This window comes from Phacochoerus africanus, chromosome 14, assembly GCF_016906955.1.
Source record: "Phacochoerus africanus isolate WHEZ1 chromosome 14, ROS_Pafr_v1, whole genome shotgun sequence".
NCBI classification, from domain to species: Eukaryota; Metazoa; Chordata; class Mammalia; order Artiodactyla; family Suidae; genus Phacochoerus; species Phacochoerus africanus.
The window spans coordinates 26970960-26993168 of record NC_062557.1 but is presented as its reverse complement, the minus strand read 5'-3'; the positions used below and the strand labels follow the sequence as shown (position 1 = coordinate 26993168).

The 22209-nt window shown below is 57.2% G+C and overlaps 1 protein-coding gene across 7 annotated transcripts in view; it reads right to left on the bottom strand.

Moving 5' to 3' along the window:
- The window catches only part of CACNA1G (calcium voltage-gated channel subunit alpha1 G), a 67972-nt gene that overhangs the window by 39865 nt on the left and 5898 nt on the right, over positions 1–22209 (bottom strand). For all 7 annotated transcript variants that reach the window (XM_047757873.1, XM_047757874.1, XM_047757875.1 and 4 more), the window contains exons 2-9: positions 20144–20255; positions 19805–19938; positions 19288–19385; positions 16856–17015; positions 16062–16362; positions 15801–15893; positions 12491–13274; positions 9469–9845 (exon numbers count right to left, since the gene is read on the bottom strand). In XM_047757873.1, coding sequence (XP_047613829.1) covers positions 9469–9845; positions 12491–13274; positions 15801–15893; positions 16062–16362; positions 16856–17015; positions 19288–19385; positions 19805–19938; positions 20144–20255 — 2059 coding nt within the window. The remainder of the gene's footprint in view (positions 1–9468; positions 9846–12490; positions 13275–15800; positions 15894–16061; positions 16363–16855; positions 17016–19287; positions 19386–19804; positions 19939–20143; positions 20256–22209) is intronic.

Sequence of the window (22209 nt, the reverse complement as noted above, 5' to 3'; positions counted from 1 at the left end):
CCCAACACTGCTAAGAGGTGAGGCTGAATCTGAAGGAAGGAGGCGTGCCCACTGGGAGACCTTCTGCCTGGGTGACCTCAGGCAAGTCTCTGAACCTTGCTGAGTCCCAGGGGCCTCTTCTATTACACAGGGTAACATCACCCTGTGGCCAGGCTGCTCTACAGAACCCAAGAGTTAAAGCCTGTGAAAACGCCCAGGGCAGCTTCCTGCTCAGGTGGCCCCGTGGGCACTGACAGTGGCAACAGTCATCACACGTGGCAGGGCAGAGTGCCTGCAGAGCCGCGGCTGAACACCACGTGGGGGCAGACACCAGGAGGGGCCCAGGAGCTCGAACCAGCTGAGGTCAGTGGGCCAGTGGGGAGGAGGTGGCGGGAGGCACCCCGGGCTGGGGCAGTGTGAGCAAAGGAGCAGAGGGAGGAATGTGCAGGGCATACGCCAGGACCAGGAATCAAGTGTCTGCCTGGTCAGAGGGTGGGAGGGGCCGCCGGGGAGCAAGGCTGCCGGGTGGGCGGGGCCCAGGCAGATGGGCTTTGACTCCGCCTCCGCGGCTCAGGCTGGACTTGCCTCTGCCCACGATGCTGCCATTGAGGCTTCTGGGGGGAGGGGAGAGATGTGCAAAGTGGGGTATTAAGAAGATTAATCCGCTGCAGTGGTGGCAGCGTGTGGATGGCCTGGAGAGACGAAGAGACAGAGACCAATTAGGGGATACTGCAGCGGTCCAGGCAGGAGGCCTGTGAGCCGGCTCTGGCGGATGGGGATGTGCCTTTTGCAGGGAAGGCGCGAGGCAGGAATAAACCAGGCCAGAGCTGAGGGGAGCCCTGCGTTGAGTCACCGCGGCCCTGCCACGGGCCACTCTTAACCTCCACCTCCTCAGCTGCCGCCCGTTCCACTGACCCTAAAATCTCGGCTCCCCAATTCGGACTCCTCAGCTCACCTCACATCTGCTTTTGACAGTCCTGCCAGGTGTTCCCACACATGCAAAAGAGGTGGTTCAGAGAATTCCCTGGAGGCCTAGTGGTTAAGGATTTAGTGTCCCTGATGTGGCTCGGGTTGGACCCCTAGCCCAGGAACTTCCACATGCCATGCACATGGCCAAAAAAAAGAGAGACAGATTGTCCAGATGGGCCACAGTGATGAGATGAGGGTCACTGGGTCAGTGGGGACCTCCCTCCGCCTCCACCTCCTCCTCCAAGGAGGTGTGGGAGGTCAGGGGACACCTGAGCAGCAGGAGGTTTCCAGGAGACCCCACAGGCTCATAGAGATCACGACCTTGCTCTTCTCACCCCCCCGGAATCACTCCAGCTTGGAACTTGGCCTCTCTCAGCAGACGTTTTTCTAGCCCCTCCTGCCCACCAGTGCCTCTTAATGAGGGGTGGCTTCAGCCCATCCCCATAGCCTCCTGCCAGCTCCCCAGAACCACCCCGAGGAACACAGAACTAAGTAGGCGCAGGGCAACCACAGTGCTCACTCGGCTTGGAGACAGTCACCCCAAAGCTTCTGGGACTTAACATTTCAGAGCATCGGCCCCTGCCCATGACCCGCTTGCATAAACTCTTCGCTCAGCAGGTGGACCATTTAAAGGTCCAACTCCAGCCCAGGTAAGTCCCCGCCCCCTCTGCATCTCTGCTGCGGCTGTTGAATTGCTGAGCATCGCCAGAGTCACAAACCTGTGCTGACTGGACATGGGAATACCCTGCTGGGGCCCAGGGCTGCTCTGTGCCTGTATGCATTGCCCCCCACGGCTGGGTCTCCATTTCTCACCCCCAGGAGCTGCCTCAAACCTCTCCCTCGCCTTGGTCGCCATCCCCACTCCCGCCTGCTTCATGGGGCTTGGCTTCCACACCCCAAACAGCTCTGCGTCCTGCAACCTCTCATCTCTCTCCCCTCCTGCAAGGATGCCAGCCCCTCCTCCACCTGCACTTCCGTTTCGTCACCAGCCCCCAGGTGCCGTTGGGCTCCATTTCATTCCATCAGTCATCCTGGTTTTCCTCGCTTCTCCAATATCCCTTCCCTGCCTAAAAGCAGAAACTTTCACATGAATCCAGGTCTGTTCACCCCTGGACCCCATCACTCCAGCTCTCTCCAAGGACCCTCTTCCTGGCTCTCCTCTGAGTGGACGCCAGGGCAGTACCTGAGCCTGCCGCCAGCCTCTCCTGCCAGATGGCCACCTCCCTTCACTTCCCTGACCCTGTGGTGGCCACCTCCTGCCCTCCTAGGGCGTCCCTCCGGCTGCCTTCCTCCTCTCAGGCCAACACTCCTCAGAGGTCAGTCGGAGCCCTTCCTCCCCTTGGCTCCCTGCTCCTCCATCTCCCGCACTCCCACCTCCCCAGCTGTCACTGGGGTGTAGACGACACAAATCAATCTCCCTCCAAGCCTTGGCGCCTCACCCAGAGAGCCAACCTGCCTGATAGCCTTCCCAGGGTGGCCCACGGCCAGCTCAAATGTGGCACGTCCAAGACAAAGCCTCTCCCCTCCTCTCCAAACCTGCGCCTTTCCCGACCTTCAGGCTCCATCCCTCTGCAGGATGCTGTCTTGGAACCTAGGAGTTACCTAGGATCCATGCTTGCCCTTCATCCCTCCAGCAGCCCACAAACCCTGGCAACGGAATTGCTGTGCCCCCACCCACCCATTCTACCCTCCCACCATAATTGGGGCCCTTATCACCTCTGATCTGACGACAGAAATAGCCTCCGGGTCCCTCCCCCAACACAGCCCCTACCTCCTGGAAGCTCCGGCTTCAACGGTGCTGCTGGACCCATATCAATCCTTCTCAGACAACTCTGAGCAGGGGTGGGGTGGGGGGCGCAGCACCGCTGTCCTCCGGAGTAGCCCATGTCTCCCTGTGCATTCCCAGGCCAGGCTGCTGGAAGTCACCCCAATCCGTCCAGCAGGCCTCTCTGCTCTTGGCCCCAGGAGCCAATCCCCACTTATTTTTCAAGGCCACTCTTAAAAGCCACCTCCTTCAAGAAGTCCTCCAAAGGCCCTCATCTGGGCGTGAGCATCTCTCCTCTGTCCTCAGAAATCTCCTTGAGGGCATTTGGCATAATCACCCATGAAGCAGGATGACTTTTCTGCTGGAACTGAAGTTTCTTGGGTGCTCCTGGCACTGCCCCCACCCCTGTCCTATTATTCTACCCTCAGGTGCTGTGCAGAGCGGGTGTTCCCCATTTGCTGAACTCGGGGAGCCAGAGCCAGAGAATGTCTGCAGGAAGGGGAGCACCCATTTAACTAGCTGTCTCCAAAACAGCACCCCCCACACACACATCTAGAGAAGCTTTAAAAGTCTGGGGCCAGTGCACCTGTAAAAAGATGGTTCCCCCAAATCTTGCTCAGCCCCCAGCCCCAGCTCCTCAGCCAGGGCCCGTCTGCCTGGAGATCAAGGAACCGGATAGGTTCTGTAAACCCCTGTCTTGGAAGACCACGTGGGGTATCCATGCAAGTATCCGTTTTCTGGGGAGAGGGTCCCAGCTTTCAGCAAAATCCAAAAGGAGCCAATGAATGCCCTCAAAGTTAAGACTAACCACATCTGGACTCTCCCCCACCCCACCCCACCCCCAGCTTTCCCTGCCTTGAACAGCTGACCTCACTCGCTTATAAATAGAAACCCTCCCTGGACATGTATCTAGAGTGACAGGATGGGCCCGGAGTCTGAGAAACGAGCAGACTCATCACCTGCCCTGTCCTTTCCTGGCCAGAAAGGTGGTCTATTCTGGACCCTCCCTGTCTCTTTTCTGCAGCCCGGGAGACCACTCCCCACCACCGTATACACGCTCTTGTCCCGCCTCTAGAATATGAGGTTGGCCCCTGCCCTCAGCAACCCAGAACCAAGAAGGGAATGATTAGGAAGCTCCTGTGATTAAGACGCCCTCCCCACCCCACCCCGTACCCTCCCCTCCCCCAGAGGGGCCTTGCCCCCACACATGCCCAGGCAGGGACAGGTTCCAGGAGACAGCCTCTCTTCCGAGTTCCTACAAGACGCTGGATGTCCCACAGGCACCGTGTCTGCCAACACCCTCCGGCCCAAATCTGCACGAGCCCCAGTGCTCCCACCCCAGGCAGAAACGTGGGTGTCATGCTTGTGGTCTCCTCCCTGAAAATATCCAAATGGTGTTTGAGTTCTACAGATTCAGCCACCTGCTAGTTCTCTCCAGCCCTCTTGTGTCCATCTCCAGGGAGAGATGTATAAATGGCCCGAACTACTGCAGTAGCCCTCTGCTTGACTCTCTGCCTCCTGATTGATTCCCCTCCTCTTTTTTTTTTTTGGCATTTTAGGGCCGCACCCACAGCATATGGAGGTTCCCAGGCTAGGGGTACAATCGGAGCTACACCTGCCAGCCTACACCACAGCCACAGCCACAGTCACTCGAGATCCGAGCCACGTCTGTGACCTACACCACAGTTCATGGCAACACCGGATCCTTAACCCACTGAGTGAGGCCAGGGGTGGAACCTACAACCTCATGGTTCCTAGTCAGATTTGTTTCCACTGTGCCACGATGGGAACTCCTCGATGACTTTTTTGATAGAGCACAAAACTACACATATCATAGACTTGCTTAAAACCTTTGTTGGGAACATACCACCTTCAGGATAAAATCCAAACTCCTTCTTAGATCTCTCAGGGCCTGGCTCTGAGTTTTTTTCCACTCACCTCTTGTTACTTGCCCATCCCAGCCTCCAACCAGCGCCCCATTCCTTCTGAACATCTTAGAAATCTCCCCATTTTGGTATCTGGTGCCTCTGGCCCTCCCCATGCTGTGCCTTTCCCTCCACCCTTCACTGGCCATATCTTACTCTTTTTTTCAAACTCAGCTCTGAAGTCATGTCCTACGGAAGTCCTCCCTGAATCCTTAACAGAGTCTGGGTCACGGGCTCCTGTGTGCATCCTTTCCAAGCGTGTACTACATCAAGAATGTCTGGGAGTTCCCGTCGTGGCGCAGTGGTTAACGAATCCGACTAGGAACCATGAGGTTGCGGGTTCGATCCCTGGCCTTGCTCAGTGGGTTAAGGATCCGGCGTTGCCGTGAGCTGCAGTATAGGTTGCAGACGCGGTTCAGATCCCGTGTTGCTGTGGCTCTGGCATAGACTGGTGGCTACAGCTCCGATTCAACTCCTAGCCTGGGAACCTCCATATGCCACGGGAGCGGCCCAAGAAATGGCAAAAAAAAAAAAAAGAATGTGTGACTGTTTACTTGGTGAGGTGTTGAGAGGAAGGACAAAGTGCCCCAGCCCCAAAGTGTGCCAGAGCATCTTGTTGTGCCCTTGTCTTCCCAACTCCATGTGCAGTGACGTCATATTGGTAGCTTGCAAATAGCCATAGTGGGAGCATTTACACCATGGAAATTGGCAGACACTACAAACACCACAAATCAGGACTTTTTTTCTTTTTTCTTTTTGGCTGTAAAAAACACTTTCCAGTGGCATGCAGAAGTTCCCAGGCCAGGGATCAAAACCAAGCCACAGCAGTGACAATGCAAGATCCTTAACCAGCTGTGCCACCAGGGAACTCGAGGACATCTTTTCTTTGTAAAGGGCTGGTTGTTAAACATTTATCAGCATGCCTCTGCTTAGGCCCAATTCTGATGCAGAGAAAATGTGTGTGAAATGAATGGATGGATGGATGGATGGATGGATAGTTCACAGGTTCCTTGTTCCCCATACCGCCCCCTAGTGGATGGGACACAGTTGCCCGCCCTCCATCAGATCACACCTTCGACCTCATGTCACATTCTTTTTTCTTTTTTTCTTTTTAGGGCTGCACCAGCAGCATATGGAAGTTCCCAGGCTAGGGTAGAAGCAGAGCAACGCCCGATCCAAGCCACATCTGTGACCTACGCCACAGTCTGATGCAGCACCAGATCCTTAACTCACCAAGCAAGGCCAGGGATCGAACCTGCATCCTCATGGATACTAGTCAGGTTCTTAACCCTCTGAGTCATGACGGGAACTCATCGTGTCATTCTTGCTCCCTCCACAGAGTCCTGCATCCTTGTCTACCTCACCAGTCTCTCTGAACAAACCAACCCTGTCACTTCTCTGCCAGCTGGTGGGTTAAGGGTGGGGAAAGGGAGAGAGTGTGGATAGCATGGGGCCCACCTTGGGTGGGTTAGGATATGACAAAATGGATGCTTCCTCTGTCAAGAGGCTGGTGGAGAGGGGCAGAAGGGGTACCACTGTCCCTGGCAGGAAAGCCAAATGATGGGGAGGGTCAGTGACAGTGGCAGAGCACAGGGCTGGAAAGGGCAGCAGCAAACTGGGCTGGAAAGAGAGCTGGGCTTCTCCTCTAGGGAAGCACAGCAACACCCTCTCCAGTGTTCCCCTCTCTGATTAATACTAGGATCAATGGCCCCTCATCACGGGCACTGGAGGGAAACCATGAGCCTCTGTCAGGATCTGCGGACACACTTCCTCGCTGTCTCTCTGGGCTCCCTGGCTCAACCGGCTCCTCCTCTCTCCTTCATCTGAGGCTCCCTCTGAGCCTCTGTCTCCTCATCCCTGCTCCGTCTGTCCTTGTTTGCATCTGGGTCTTTGTCTGTTTGGGGCTCTTTCCCTGCATGGGTCTCTGTCAGCCCTAAACCTCTGCATCTCCTCCCCAGGAGTCTCCATCTCTTGTGTCTGCATCTCTGACCCTCTTATCTTTGTGTCTCTGCCTTCCTTTTCTCTCTCTCCCTCTGGGTCTCCACCTTGCTCTCTGTGCCCGTATCTCCCTTTATCGCTGTCTCTGTCTCTCCTTTTCTCTGTCTCCCTCTGTGTCTCCATACCCCCCCCTCCGTCTCTGACTTTCCAGATCTCCTCACTCCCTTCCCGGCCCTCCCGCAGCCTGCTCAGGTTCCAGGACCCAGATGGCAGGACGTTCATGCCGCAGTGCCTGCAAGCACAGGGCCATGGCTGCCTCTGGGATTTCCTACCACCCCAGTCCCTGAGCCTGCCAGGCAGCAGCAGTCAGTCATCTAGCTGCCTAGCCTGCTGAGGACTCCCACTCACCCCTGTGGGGCCCTCAGTGGCCAAGTATTGGAACAAACTCCTCCCTGGAGCAGACCCCGTGCCGCCACTGAGTGGGGACCCCCTAGTGCTGAGGGCTTGGGGCGCTGACCCCTGCTTTCCTCAGACTCTTGGATAAGATGCTGCAGGCACCCCTGACTGAACTGTTTTTACTTTTCCCCAAGGGGTTGTCCTGTTTGATGGCTAACTGAAAGCCCTCTCACTGCAGCTTCATCTGCCCTCCCTCTCTGTGACTCAGCTTCTTTCTGGTGCAAAGTCTCCACCAGCAGCTGAAGAGCTGCCCCCCTGGCAGAGGGGCACATGATGAAAGCCGGAACTGGGATAAGGGGGAGAAGGTTCAGGTTCAGGCTTGGGAGCCGGGGAATGGCAGATTAGGAGATGCTACCACCTGGGTCCCTGCGACAGGAAATGCTTCCGCCGCCAGCCAGGCAGAGTGTAGCACCTCTCCCCAGGAGGGTGACTGAGCAGACACACCTACGGCCTACTACGCGCCCAGACACAACACACCCACCAAAGTGCCATTCGCCCCACCTGCTGACACTGCCGCTCTGCCTCCACCTCACCTCCAAAGGAAGGGAACAGGGTGTAGCCAGCTGGATGCAGGTCACTGAGGCAGGAGCAAGGGGCATCAACATGGTGTGATGGTGGGGAGGGAGGGGCTGGGCCTGGGGTGCACTTGGCCGGACAGGGTAGTGGGGGCAGGAGCTGAGTGCTGAGTGGGGTGGACAGTAAGGGGCTTCGGAGCCCCCTGAAAAGTGGACATCTCATGTTTGCTCCAGCCACAGCTTGAACCTAGTATCGCCAGCCTCGATCCAGATCCCCTTCTTCCTCCTTCCCCCAACGCCGGCACCCCCCACCCCGGTGGGCTCGCCCATTGGAGCTCAGGCCCCGCCCCTTTCCACATCACGTGAGCATGCGCCCCCTTCACACCTCTGGCTCTTACACAGGCGTAGACTGATGGGGGCGGGGGTGGGGGGCGGGGCTAACAGGGGCGTGGGCGGGGCAGGGGCGGGTTGGGGGCGGGTTGGGAACGGGTTGTCACAGTGCGCAGCCTCGGTCCACACCAGGGAAGGTCGGATTCTGACAGCCCTGACCCCTCCCCGAGCCCCAGGGCAGCGACTAAACTCAGGAAAGAAGAGCACAGGAGTTCCCGTCATGGCGCAGTGGTTAACGAATCCGACTAGGAACCATGAGGTTGCGGGTTCGACCCCTGCACTTGCTCAGTGGGTTAAGGATCCGGTGTTGCCGTGAGCTGTGGTGTAGGTTGCAGATGCGGCTCGGATCCCGCGTTGCTGTGGCCCTGGCGTAGGCCGGTGGCTACGGCTCCGATTCGACCCCTAGCCTGGGAACCTCCATATGCCGCGGAAGCGGCCCTAGAAAAAGCAAAAAGACCAAAAAAAACAAAAAAAAACCAGAAAAAAAAAAGAAGGAAGAGCACAGAAGGGCCTCTGAACGGCAACACCTGCCTGCTGGCCTCCGTTCTTTCCCAAAGAACCCCGCCAAGGGGGTGACCTGGAAGGCTCCACTGGGGGGAAAGACTGCCTTCTGGAAGGAGCCCTATGGGGGTGAAGCCATCGCCAGTTGTGAGGCCCCCATGGTGCCTGCTCCCATCTCCAGTCACTATGGGGGGGGGGGCAGTGGGATTCCCCAGGCCGCCCCTTCTGTCCTTGCGCGGCTCTGAGAGAGGAAACCGCCTCCTCCCCCGCATCCCGGATCCCATTGCTCGCAGCCACCGGCCCATAAAACAAGCCTGCTCCCTCTTCCACATGACAGCCCTTCAAATATTTGAAGACAGCTCGCCTGTCCCTGCTGAGCCTCCTCTTCTCCTGACTAAACAGCCCGGTTCTTAGAACGATTCCTCAAACGCAATGGTTTCAAGTCCCCTCACCATGCTGGGAGCTCTTCTCCACCAGCACAGCCCTCCCCGCTCGCTCGGCTCGCAGCAGCAGCAGCACGGCTCCCAGAACAGAGGCCACGAGCAGATGGCCTTCCTCCCTCCCCTACCCAGGTGCAGGCTCCAGCCCTCCACTCCGCATCCCTACCTGCCCAGCCCCCTCCTGCCTCCAGTCAATCACACCCCTAATTACTGAGTCCGGTGAATGGGGGGGGGGGGCAGCCCATCCTCCGTTTGTGACTTGCGATTGTCCCTCCGCAGAGGCCTTGCCCCCATCTGATGCCTGCCACTCGTGTACTTCTTTTAAAGCCCGCCTCCTCTCAGAAGCCTTCCCAGATAACACAGCATCCAGTTCAGACCCCGCCCCTGCCCTGAGCAACCTCCACACTCAGAGAGACAGAGTGACATTTCACTCTCCAAAGAGCCCCCACGTGTTGGCGCATCACCCTCTGGTCCTCCTCCCCGTGGCGCGGTGCAGGCTAGGGGCAGGGGGCTGAACAGAACGTGGGGCGGGAGGGGAGGAAGGCAGAGGGTCCCGGCCCCAGGGACCAGGTCCTTGCCCGTGACCTTACCTGCTCGTGGTACTCGATGCCCATGCTGAGCGTGTTGACCAGGATGGCGATCATGATTCCCCTACCAAAGTACTTGCTGTCCACAATCTTTCGGAAGGTGTCACAGATCAGCCTCCAGAAGGCCAGCACAGAGTTGGGCTCCCCGTCCAGCCCCAGGCTCTGCCGACGCCGACTGTGGGGGTCCCGGAGGTCGCCATGCTGGGCATCCTGTGTGAACTCATAAACCGCCTCGCTGTCTGAGTCAGGCATATCGTGGCCGGCGAGCTCTGCCTCCCCTGCCCCAGCCCGGGCACAGTAGGGACAGCTGTCTGGGCCACAGGCTCCACTGTCTGCCTTCAAGCAAGGGCTGGAGATCTTGCAAGAGCTTTGGCAGGTGCCTGGGACAGGAAGGTAGAGGTTAGAGGCTCCAAAGTTTCCTATTGGGGGCAGCCCGTCCCTCGGAGTGGGTATAAAATGAGGGGGAAGTTTGGGGTGCTTTCAGTGATGGAGTGCTGGGCATTTGGTGGGCAGGGTGCTGAATGACCTGCAAGATGGACCATCCTGAGCAACAGAATATCCCCAAGTGCCAGTAGCATCCCACTAACAGTCATTGCTGGTTTTGGGGTCCAGACAGGTGGCCTTGAGGTCCTCTGAGGTCCCGGGCAGCTCCTATGTCCTAGAAGGGCCATCTTTCCTTCCCAGGGAAACCAGCCCTGCATCAACACTGCTCTGAGTAGCATCTTCCAAAGGATCCTTAAGACACACACCCACAAACGTGTAGCCGTGTACATTCTCATACCAGACACACGCCCAGTGCACTAGACACATACTCACATACACAAGTGTACTGTATTTATATACCTACTATTTGTGAGTCACACATACATGGCAGACCCATGCCAGGCACATGCACACGTGGGTGCAGGACACGAGCACTACCTCATGTGCATGGGCATGTACCTACACAGCTGAGACACGTGTGTACACAGGCACAGTGAACACCAGACACATACATGCAGACAGGCACACACACATCCAACTGCGCATGAGCACACACACAGTGACCTATTCCGAGACATCAAAGCCCATTTAAATCCAGCTTTGAGGAGCTCCCATCATGGCTCAGTGGTTAACGAATCCGACTAGGAACCATGAGGTTGCGGGTTCAATCCCTGGCCTTGCTCAGTGGCTTAACGATCCGGCGTTGCTGTGAGCTGTGGTGTAGGTTGCAGACGCGGCTCGGATCCCACGTTGCTGTGGCTCTGGCATAGGCCAGTGGCTACAGCTCCGATTCGACCCCTAGCCTGGGGACCTCCATATGCCGCGGGAGCGGCCCAAGAAATGGCAAAAAGACAAAAAAAAAAATCCAGCTTTGTCCATAGACTGTGAGAGCTGAAAGGAACCTCAGATCCCACCCAAGGAAAGCATGGATGTGAAGACACCCTGCTCTGGGCCCGGCCCCTTGGAGGCATCCAAGGCTTTCCTTCCGGATGCACACAGGAGGGTGTCAGTGAGCAGCACTGACATCTTCTAAGATGGTCCCAGCCCTGCCTGTTACACAGAAGGAAACGGAACCATGCGTGCATGCAGTTGGCTGGCGCCCCATGGCAAGGTGGTGGAAGAGCTGGCACGAGAACCCCTCCCACCGTCCGTCCTGTGACGGCAACTTCCTGTCCCAGCCCACATTCCCACACAATATCCCACAGATATCCCACTTCTCCCACGTGCCACATCCTTCCTGAAACACAGGCCCAGGGCATCAGCGACAGTGAGTCTGTGTGTGGAGGAGGGTGCACCACCCCTGCCCGACTGGGGGAGCCCACAGGTGCGAGTGTCTTCCACCCATCAGCCTCGTAGCCCCCGAGGACTTGCTGCGCCAAGCCCCATTCTCCCTATGGGGACAGAGTGAAACTCATGTTTACAAGAGTCCCCTTAGGAGTTCCTGACGTGGCACAGTGGAACCCAATCCAACTAGGAAACATGAGGTTGCGACTGGGTTGGGGATCTTGCGTTGCCGTGAGCTGTGATGTATGCATGGTCGCAAACTCGGCTCAGATCCTGCATTGCTGTGGCTGTGGCTGTGGCTATGGCACAGGCCAGCAGCCGTAGCTCTGATTTGATTCCTAGCCTGGGAACCTCCATATGCCTCAGGTGTGGCCCTAAAAAAAAAGAAAGAAAAAAAAAGAAAAACTTGGAGTTCCCCTCATGGCTCCGTGGTTAACGAATCCAACTAGGAACCATGAGGTTGTGGGTTCCATCCCTGGCCTTGCTCAGTGGGTTAAGGATCTGGCATTGCCGTGAGCTGTGGTGTAGGTTGCAGATGCAGCTCAGATCCTGCATTGCTGTATGCAGCTAAGATCCTGCATTGCTGTGTCTCTGGCGTAGGCCGGTGGCTACAACTCCGATTCAACCGCTAGCCTGGAAACCTCCATATGCTGCAGGTGAAGCCCTAGAAAAGGCGAAAGACTAAAAAAAACTTGAAAAAAAAAAAAAGAGCCCCCTTAGCGTGGGACACAATGCTGCACAGAGTCATAGACCGTTTTCCTTCTGAACCTTGCAACAAGGACCAAGGAGCGTGGGCCTCAGAGTCAAAGGGCCCTGACTCCACCCATCACTAGTGGCACGGCCATGGACAAGTCACAAAACCTCTCCAAGCCTCCTTTTTCTCATCAGTAAAGTGGGGACAATAAGAAAGATGAGCACTTAAACTGATGAGAGGATCCAATGGGGTTTTGCCTGCAAAGCCTGTGACAGGCGCACAGCAATCCATCAACACGGCTATATTACTACAGAGAGCACAGAGCAGAGCACACAATAAGTACTCATTACACGATGGCCATTGTTATTATTCCAGTGTGGGAATTCTGATTCCCAGTTTCACAGATGAGAGAATTAGGACTCTAAGAAGCAACATGACTGGTGGACGGTCCTAAGGCCGAGAGTGACAGGATGGGAATCCAAGCCCTGTCCTTCTGACTCCAGAGCCCCTAGTCCCTCCCGGGACGGGACATTACCCAGGTCCCAGGTGACCCTGTTTTCTCACCTGTGCTCTGTGTCTCCAGCAGCTTGTGCATAGAGCTGTAGGGCCCAGGCGGGATGTTGAAGCTGGTGAGGGTGGGGGGTCCAGAGGTGGGGGCCACCTCCATTAGTGCCTTCTCTTTCAGCATCTCCGGTGGAGGGCTGGTGTGCACGGTGGGGTACACCTTCCCACTGCCCGCAGTCCTGCCCGATGCCTCAGATGGTGACCTGGGAGGGGGCGCCTGGCGGCAGACTGGCTCCAAGTGGCAGTCAGCATGGTAGAAGCTGTGCACAGACTCTGCCCCCCCTGGTGAGCCCCTGGAGAGGGCGGGGGTTGAGGGTGGCGGCAGCATGAGCCGGCGGGACCCATTAGCATCCCTGTCCTGGATCTGCGGGTTGGCCCGGGGGGCCCGCAGCGTCCCGTTGCCCAGGTGGTAGTGGTGGTGATGGTGGTGGTGATGGTGCACCAGGTGGTGGACAGATGGACGGCGGTGGGAGCGGGAGCAGCTGCTGCTAGGCTGGGGCTCCTGGCCCCCTCGGGGTGCTGGGCTGCTCAGCAGCCCGGCCCGCACGCCCACTGCCCGGGAGACCTGGGCCAGCCTTCGGGCTGCTTTACGGAGGATGTACACGAGGTACTTAAGCAGCTCCTCGTAGCAGCTGCCTGGCTCGGAGAAGCTGGCCAGGGTGCTGGCATTGGAAAGGAATCGCACACGCTGCTCTCGCATCAGCTGGCTTTCCCGCTGCTTCGTCTCTGAAAACTGCGTGGCGATCACCACCAGGCACAGGTTGATCATGAAGAAGGAGCCCACCTGTGGGGGGTGGGGACAGAAAGAGGAGACAGCCTGAAGGAAAGGGAATCTCAGTGCCAGGGGCCGAGGACCAAGCAGTTCCCATGTGCCAGGTGCCGGGCTTCAATAACTGCCCAAGCGTCATCCTGTTTTATATTCATGAAGCCTGAAGAGGTGACGCTTTTACTGTCTCCATCGACAAGGGAGGAGGGGCTCAAGAGGTGGAGGAAATTTCCCGCGATCATTCAGCTAATCCATAGATGAAGCTAAGACTCGGAACCAGCCTCTATGGAGTTCCAAAGCATGGCTCTTGATCGTGAGGCTATCCTGCAAGGCTCTCTCCCAAACTGCCTGCCCCTAAACACACCCATCCTCCTGGATTCTGAGCATCCCTCCGCAATTCCCATCAGGAGTAGGGAAGGCTGTGGAAAGGAATGCTCTCTTGGGGACGTGGGGTTTTCACATGGGATTGAGCTTCTTCTAAAATCCTGGCAGAAACATTGTTCACAAAACTCTTGCTTCCAGTCCTAAGCCTAGCTATGTGACCTTGAGCGAGCCGCTTAACACTGGGGCTTCAGTATCCTCATGACCAGTGGCCTTGCCTGTATCCCTTTCCCCCCCACACCTCTCCCCTCCCCCAGCTGGATGATAGGCTGACCCCTGAACCCTCAGGACCGGCCAGGCTGTCACTCTGACGTGGCCCCACTCCCCCCACCTCCACCTCCGTGCCTCAGTTTCCCCAAGACTCTGGGAGGGCAACGGCTTGGACAACAATCCAGAATGAAAGGTAATGAATATTTATGGTGACAAAGCAGATTTTTTTTTTCTAGATTGTGTCCTAGTAATTATGATAATTAGCTTCACTAGTGTGACTCCAAAGGGCTGTTTGGAAAGATTTTTCGTGGCGTGTGGGAGGATAGAAACTAGGGCCCTTACCTCGCTGTCTGCTTCCTTCCCACCCCCTAAGCCCAAGGAGAGCCGAATGGTGAAAAGATCAAGCTTCTGCTTCCACTCCTCCTGCTGTGCTGGCCTTGCCACCCAAGTGATGGGGGTGTTGGGGGGTGGGCAGACAGGAAGGTTACGGGGTGGGGGAGGGGAGTGGTGCAGGAGCAAGGGGGGCAGGGGGCTGTTTTCTCTCCAAGACCCCTCTCACTCACAAAGAGGTTTTTATTCTGTCTCCACCTCACGCTGGAGCCTGTCCTAAGTCTTTTTTGTGTGTATGTGTCTTTTTTGTCTTTTTAGGGCCACACCCACAGCATATGGAGGTTCCCAGGCTAGGGGTCGAATCAGAGCTATAGCCTCCAGCCTATGCCAGAGCCACAGCAACGCCAGATCGGAGCAGCGTCTGTGACCTACACGACAGCTCACGGCATTGCCGGATCCTTAACCCACTGAGCGAGGTCAGGGATTGAACCCACAACCTCATGGTTCCTAGTCGGATTCGTTTCCACTGAGCCCCAACAGGAACCCCCGAATATGTCCTAAGTCTTGAGTAGATCTTAATCTCTTTCTCTCAATATCCTGTTTGGCTCTGTCACTGTCCTCTTGGTGACATGGAAAGGAGCCGGATTTGGAGTCCATAGCCTGGGATTGAATTCTCGGCTCCAGTCGCTTACTTAGCCCAGCGACCAAGCCTCTAAACCTCAGGGTTCTTGTTTAGGAGAAGAGGCCACTGTCCCTACACCCGCCACCTCGCAGGGGGTTCTAAGGATTAAGCAGGCAGCGGATGTTAAGGCACACTTCAGCCGGCGACACTCAGCCCAGCGAGATTAATCCACAGCACAGGCAAAGCACAGGGGTGGGGGTCAGACAAATGAGGAAATGTCAGTTTGCTCATCTGTAAAATGGAGATGATGACAGGATCTGGGTGAGGATTAAATGCCCCAGCACATAGAGTGCTCAGAGAGAGGATGGCTGCTTATGAGAAAGGACTGGCACATAGTAAGTGCTCAATAAATATTAGCCACAAGTAGTAGCAATTAAACTCTTCATCATGAATGGTAGTAATTCAAACTAGGGCATGTTGCTACCTTCGCCCCCGTCTTCTGTCCTTATAAAGTCTTGAAACTTCTGAACTGAAAGGAACAAGCGATCACGCCGTGCTTCTCAACACTGAATGGTAGGAATTTGGGGTGCCACGATTCTTTGTAGGACTGTCATTTGGGGGTGTCTATTACCTTCCCCCTGCCCCTCAGCCAAAAGCCAATAACAGGACCACCTTTTGCCATTTCTGAATGCCTTCTGGGAAAGGCAACATCACCCTGGGTTGAGGAGCGCCCGTTTTCCTGATGAAGCAGCAGATGCCCAGGATGGGGCGGAGGGCCTCTTGGGGAATGCATTGCCCACAGTTATAAGTGGCAGCAAATGATAGGCCTTGGCCTTGGCTGTCTTCCTGACATCTCATGACAGGTGTCCTCTGCCTGTGTCTCTATAGCACTTGCCCCGAGAGCTCACACTTCAGACGGGGCAAGCCTCCCCGTCTCTGGACTCCCTCCACCCGTTTTCCCAGGATCCCTCATCCCCACAGGGGCCGGAGGCGTCACTCACGATGATGAGGAGGATGAAGTAGATGAAGTTGTAGAAGGAGTGAGCATCCATCACAAAGTACATGATGTCGACCCAGCCCTCCAGCGTGATGACCTGGGGAGGGTACAGAGGGGCAGGCTGTCTCTGGGCTCCCTAAAGCCTCCTACCATCTCGTCCAGAGGCCCCTGACCCCATCCCAACCCTGAGAACAACAGCTCCAAGCCTGGACCGTGTCCTGGCGCTTGCATTCTGGGGACTCTCCCGGTGCGCACGCCACCCCACCTGGAAGATGGCGATCCAGGCATAGCCGATGTTGTCGAAGTTGATGGCGCCCTTGAAAGGGTTGTGCTCCCCCGCAGAGCAGTTGGTGTAGTACTGGTTCCAGTTGACGCAGGTGGTGTTGCTGGAGCTGTTGTAGGCCTCGTAGTCCAGGCCGCAGGGCGGGCCACCACCCCCGTCCCCGCGCAGCGTGGGCACACTCCTGCAGGAGCGCATGCCGTTCTCACGCGGCTGGGAGCAGATGAAGGGGTTTTCGTCCTCGTTCTCTGTCTGGTAGTAGCGCTCCAGGTCCACACTCAGGGGGCTGTGGCAGGGGGACGGACAGGGATGAGGCTGGGATCAGGGTTCTTGGGGATTGGGCCCCAGGAAGGGAGAGCCGCGTGAATGCACTGAGGGGCAGGATCAGTGCTAGGCAGGGACAGGGATTTGGGGGTGCAGATGGGGGTGCCGGGAGCATTCGGACTGAGGGAGAGACTCCAGAGTCGGGATGTGGGAGGGCTACATCCTAGAGCAGTGGTTCCCAACATGGTTGCACTTGAGGCTCCCTGAGGAGCTTTGCAAAGTCCCCCCACCCAGGCTGAAGCCCACACCAATGAAATCAGAATCTGTAGGGGGGTGGGGACCCAGGTTCCAGGAATTCTTTAAACGCCCCAGGTGACCCCCCAGTGTGTCGCCAAGTGTGAGTACCAGACCTGTCACCAATCTGAGGACAGATAATGTCACTAGCGACAGGGACTGAGACAGGTCCCAGCCTCACGACCACTTCCAGGTCATCTCTGGGCCCATGCACCACTCACAGGCTGAAATTCTCGGGCAGGAAGCATCGGTTACGAAGCAGCCCTGCCCACAGCTGGACGCCAACGATGCCGAAGATGAAGAAGACGAAGAAGCACAGCAGTAGGACGTTGCCCAGCATGGGGAGAGTGTCCAGCAGCAGCGTGACGAGGATGCGCATGCCTGTGGGGGGGGGGGTGCAGAAGCCACGCTGGGGCCGCCAGGCTGGCCGGGCTAGGCTGGCTGCCACGGGCCTGGCAGCACTCCCAGAGGGGGCCCGCTGGGGCTTCTGAGGCTGAGACAGCCCGACTCAAGCGAGAGGGAAACCAACAGACACCTCGAACTCTGCAGGCAGCCCTCACAGTCCCTAACCCCTGCCTGCTATCCCCCTTGGCCTGCCCACACAGCCAAGGATGGGTAGACACGCCACGGTTCCCAAAGCACCCTTCAGCACCGCATCCCACCGCACTCTCCCATCATCATCCTGGTGTGGACATCACCCCCAAGTTACAGATGAGGATGGAGGCTCAGAGAACTGCCCTGACTGGTCCAGCATCGCAGAGCTGCTAAGCGTGGGTGCCAGGACTTAAACCGGGCTCTCTGCTGCTGAATCCCATTCCATGTGCGTGCACACACACACCACACACACACTCCCCTCCTACTCCCTTTTCCCACCAGACGTGGTCATCTGACCTTTCTAAGTTAGAGCCGCCAAAGTCATTGGGGAAACGGAGGCAGAGAACTCCAGCAGAGCCATTAGTGGGCAGGAATTTCCCTTTGAGAGCCAAGCCCTATGCCCTGTGTTTCACTGGGGTTCGGAGCCCCCTCCCTGAGTCTAGTCTCTGCTTGGTCCAGATCCTCCCATCAGGACCTGAGGAGATACAGGCTGTTTTTTTCAGGTGGCTTTCAGTGAAAAACCCCTTCCACGGGGAAAGCCACCACAACCCTGCCCCTAAGATACACTTAGAGATGCTGGGAGTTCCCGTCGTGGCGCAGTGGTTAACGAATCCGACTAGGAACCATGAGGTTGCGGGTTCGGTCCCTGCCCTTGCTCAGTGGGTTGACGATCCAGCGTTGCCGGGAGCTGTGGTGTAGGTTGCAGACACGGCTCGGATCCCACATTGCTGTGGCTCTGGCGTAGGCTGGCAGCTACAGCTCCGATTGGGCTCCTAGCCTGGGAACCTCCATATGCCGCAGGAGTGGCCCAAGAAATAGCAAAAAGACAAAAAAAAAAAAAAGAGATGCTGCCCTCCTGCTCCACTCCAGATCTAGGACATCTAAACCAGCCCCCAGGCCACCAAGCCCCTGTCAAGACCCCTGGTGACTAGTTTCCACCCCAAAGTGCCACTCATGGCCCCCTGCCCTTCTCCAGGGAAAAAGGCTTCTAAGCAGCTGCTAATTAATCCTCCTTGGTGACTGCAGCAGCCCTGCCAGCCCCGTCTTCTCACTCAGTCCCTTTCCCTCCCCCAGCCCCAGCCCCCTTCAGCTCCTCCGTGCTCCAACTGAGATCAGTTCCTCAGGGTTTGCATTAAGGGAATTACAGCGGTAGTTGGAGGCTTATAAATCTGCCAGCCATCACCTGGGGCGGGAGAGGGGGGGAGGCACGCCCCTCATCTGGAGCTCCCGTTAACACCAACATACCCCAACGACACACTGAGCAGCTCTGCGCGCGCACACACACACACACACACACACACACACACACACAGCATATACAGCCAAGGGAGCTACTGCTACATCAGACACAGAGCCTCAAAATCACAACGCCCCCAACTCCACTCCTGGGACCTCAGCAGAGACCATCAGCAGCTTGTGTAGGTTGGGGAGTTTCAAGGGGTCCTGAGCAAGGTGGCGGCAGGGCGGGGGGGAGGCAAGGATGTAGGGGGAGCTGGAGCTGCCAAAGCCTGGCTGGCTTGGAAACCAAAGCGGTTTAATTTAGATAATGGTCCCGGGCGTCGGTTGCTGCAGCGGCTTAGAAGGCAGTGGGAAGAGGAAGGAGGCACAGGCGGGAGGATGAGGCATGGCGTGTTCTTTGTCTTGAGAGAAGTCATGCTCGGTGTGGCCAGTGTGGGCTCACCGAGGAGAATCAGACTGCGTGAGAGGCGGTTCTGGCTAGAAAAGGCCATCCCGCTTGGCACCCTCTCCTCCTGGCCTGCCAGCCTCTCCACCCTTGCTCCCTCCCACCTCACTGGAGGGGGCAGTAGTCTAGCTGCAGGAAAGGGGTCGTCTGAGACTCTGACCGAAAATCAGGCTAAAAGGAGTGGTGAGGGTGTGGGGGTCCATTTGGCTCCAGGGACCCAGTTCCCCACTGAGCCCTCCTCTGATGGGGTCTGCCTCCGTATGCCAGGCCTTGATGAGGCCTGAGAGTGGCCAGGAGGTAGGGGTGGGGTCTGAGATTTCCATATGTCCTCTTGGGGCTCTCCATCCAGGGGCCAAGGGCCGAGGGATCACTCACTGGGCACCCGGTTAATGGCCCTGAGCGGTCGCAGCACACGGACTGTCCTGACAGCTGAGAAGCTGACGTTCTGCAGGTCCAGCGAATACTCCAGCATCCTGCAGGGAGGGGCCCAAAGGGAGGCCCTTTGAGTCTGAGGCCGCCGTGGGGGGGGGGGGGTCAAGAGAGGTCCATAAGGAATCCTGCTGCAGTGGGGCAGCACAAGGCCCAGCTCCTCCCCCTCTACCAAGGGACCCTGAAAAGCCAGCTCTCTATCTGGGGGCAAGGCCACCCCCAAACCAAGGACAGCCGCCTTATCGGAGAACAAACAGCGGGAGGTGTGGCTGGAGGGGCCGTGAATTCAGAGAAGTACAGGCTGGAGCACTACTGACGGGACAGCCCCAGACCCTTAGTGGACAGGCAGGAAGAAAGCAGCTCTCTAAGTGGGCTGGGGGTGGGGGCTGGGGCCACGGACTCCGGCCCCGGGGAAGGGACGGATCTCCCCCATCGCGTTCCCTCTCCAAGCCCAGGCCCTCACCCTGCAATGACGATGAAAAAGTCCAGCCGATTCCAAGTGTCTCCCAGGTAACACTTCTTCCCAAAGATGCCCAAGGCCACCATCTTTACCACCATCTCCACGGCGAAGAAGGCAAAGATGAAGTCATCGAAGGCCTGCGGAAGGGAAGGGAGGATGCTGAAACTGAGAAATGGTGGGCTGGGGGGGGGCACCCCTCACTCCCCCACCACCGCCACCATGGGCTCAGGGCGTCTTGTGGAGGAGGCTGGGTTATAAAGATCCGGAGCTTCCCCCTTCCCCCAACACACACACACACACACACACATGCACGCACACACGCACGCACGCACGCACGCTCACCTGCAGGATCCGGCAGCGCTGGGAGTCACAGGCAATGTCTTCACACGGCCGGAACATGCCCAGGGTCACACAGTTGAGAAGGATGACCAACATGCTGATGCGCTCAAACCAGGTACCAGGCGGTCAAGGACACAGCTGGGCCAGGCTGGAGCTGCGCTGGGGGCCCCCACGCCCTGCGCCTCCCACCGCTTGACCTCCCCACTCCATCTGAGGGGCAGCCAGGGGCGCCGAGAGGGCCCTGGTCCCCCGCATGCATATCACCCTGGCCCACAGGCTCAGCCCCACCTCCATCATCTCACCTCCCTGGCCCCAGCTTCCTCCTCAGTAAACGAGGAAAAGCCACAAATACCCTGACTGTTTGCACAAGCCATTTGGGGGAGAAAATCGATCGTGCCTGTGGAAATGCCAGGCACCAAGAGTTTGCTGCTGCCTCTGAATCCTCGTCTCCCTACCTCACAGGGAAGATGTGAGAAGCAAATGAGAAAATGTATGTGAATGTGTGACACAAACCTAAAGGCGGATTCCGCCTGCCTTACAGTTTACCAAGCACTTGCCTGGCACGCCACACTTGATGCGCACAACAGCCTCGTGAAGCATCATGGGCTGGATCTTCTTGCCCAGAACCCAAGGAAACTGAGGCCCAGACAGCCAACATCATGTGCTGAAGGTCACAGCAGAGGCCCGGATAAGACTGAGGTTTCTGAGCTTCTGAGAGCAGCTTCCATCGCTGCTCAGGCCGCAGGGAAGGGACTGTCACGACCACACTGGCAGCAGACAGACAGGCCGAGGCAGATGAGCACCACAGATCTGGAGCCTCAGGCTGCTTCTTCACCACCAGCCCCCGGCCTCTCGAAGCCCTCAGACGGCCTCCAATACATGCACACGTTTCAATAATGAGGACACACCAGGCCCGGTTCTGGATGAAAGCTCTCAGCCTGTGCAGAGCTGGCAGGAGCGTGTCACCTTCACACCTTCTTACGGCTTCCCGCAAAGCCCCAGACCACTCAAACAGACTCTTGTTTTGCAGCAAAGGAGAGAGAGGGGGTCTTTCAAAACCCTGAGTCTTTCTCTACATAGTGTATTTCATTTTAAGGGGTTCACTTCTGGCCCACCAACAGGAGAACGTGCACAATGGCCTCCGGACATTAGAAGGTTCTGGGCACCAGACTCACAGATAAGTGCCCAAGCATCCTTGTTTCTCAAGAACATGAAGAGGTGGGGAAGAGCAAAGAGGCTAGAAACAGGAGCCTTGGGGACAAAGTGGGGGAGGATGTCATGCCAGCATGAGCCAGACTCGGTGCAAGGGCCTGGAGATGGAGGCTTCCTGTCCTAACTTCACTTCTGGAGGAGAAGGCTTTGGCCAGGGACCCAAGGACTTTCTTGGAGGCTGGTCTCAGCCACACCCCATCTCTGTCCTGAACCTCAGAACACATCCCCTTCCTGGGAGCCCACACTCGATCCCCTCCACCCACTCCGGCCACCCAGGCCCTTTTCCCTCAGACTCACACCCCTGCCACGGACAGGTACCCAAACTTCCCAAGACACTGCAATGTCCCTAACCCCACATCTTCACAGGAATAAGAAGATTCTAGCTTTTGGGGGGTAGGTAGGTGGAAGCGGGAAATAAAAAGAGTGCCCTGGAGTTCCCGTCATGGCTCAGCAGTAACGCATCAGACTGATATCCATGAGGATGCAGGTTCGATCCCTGGCCTCGCTCAGTGGGTTAAGGATCCGGCGTTGCTGTGAGCTGCAGTGTAGGACACAGATGCGGCTCGGACCTGGTGTGGCTGTGGCTGTGGTGTAGGCTGGCAGCTGCAGCTCTCATTCAACCCCTAGCCTGGGAACCTCCATATGCTGCAGGTGAGGCCCTAAAAAGAGAGGGGGAAAAAAAAAGAAGAGTGCCCTGTTTCCATGGAGCTGTTTTCCTGAGTGGAGCTGGAGCCCAGTGGATCACCCCAGAATGGGGGTCAGCCAGGGGTCACCCTGGGAAAAGGGGGCAGGGAAGGAGCTCCCTTGGGACCGTCTTCCAGAAAGGGAAGGACACAAATACCCTCGGGAACTGCTTT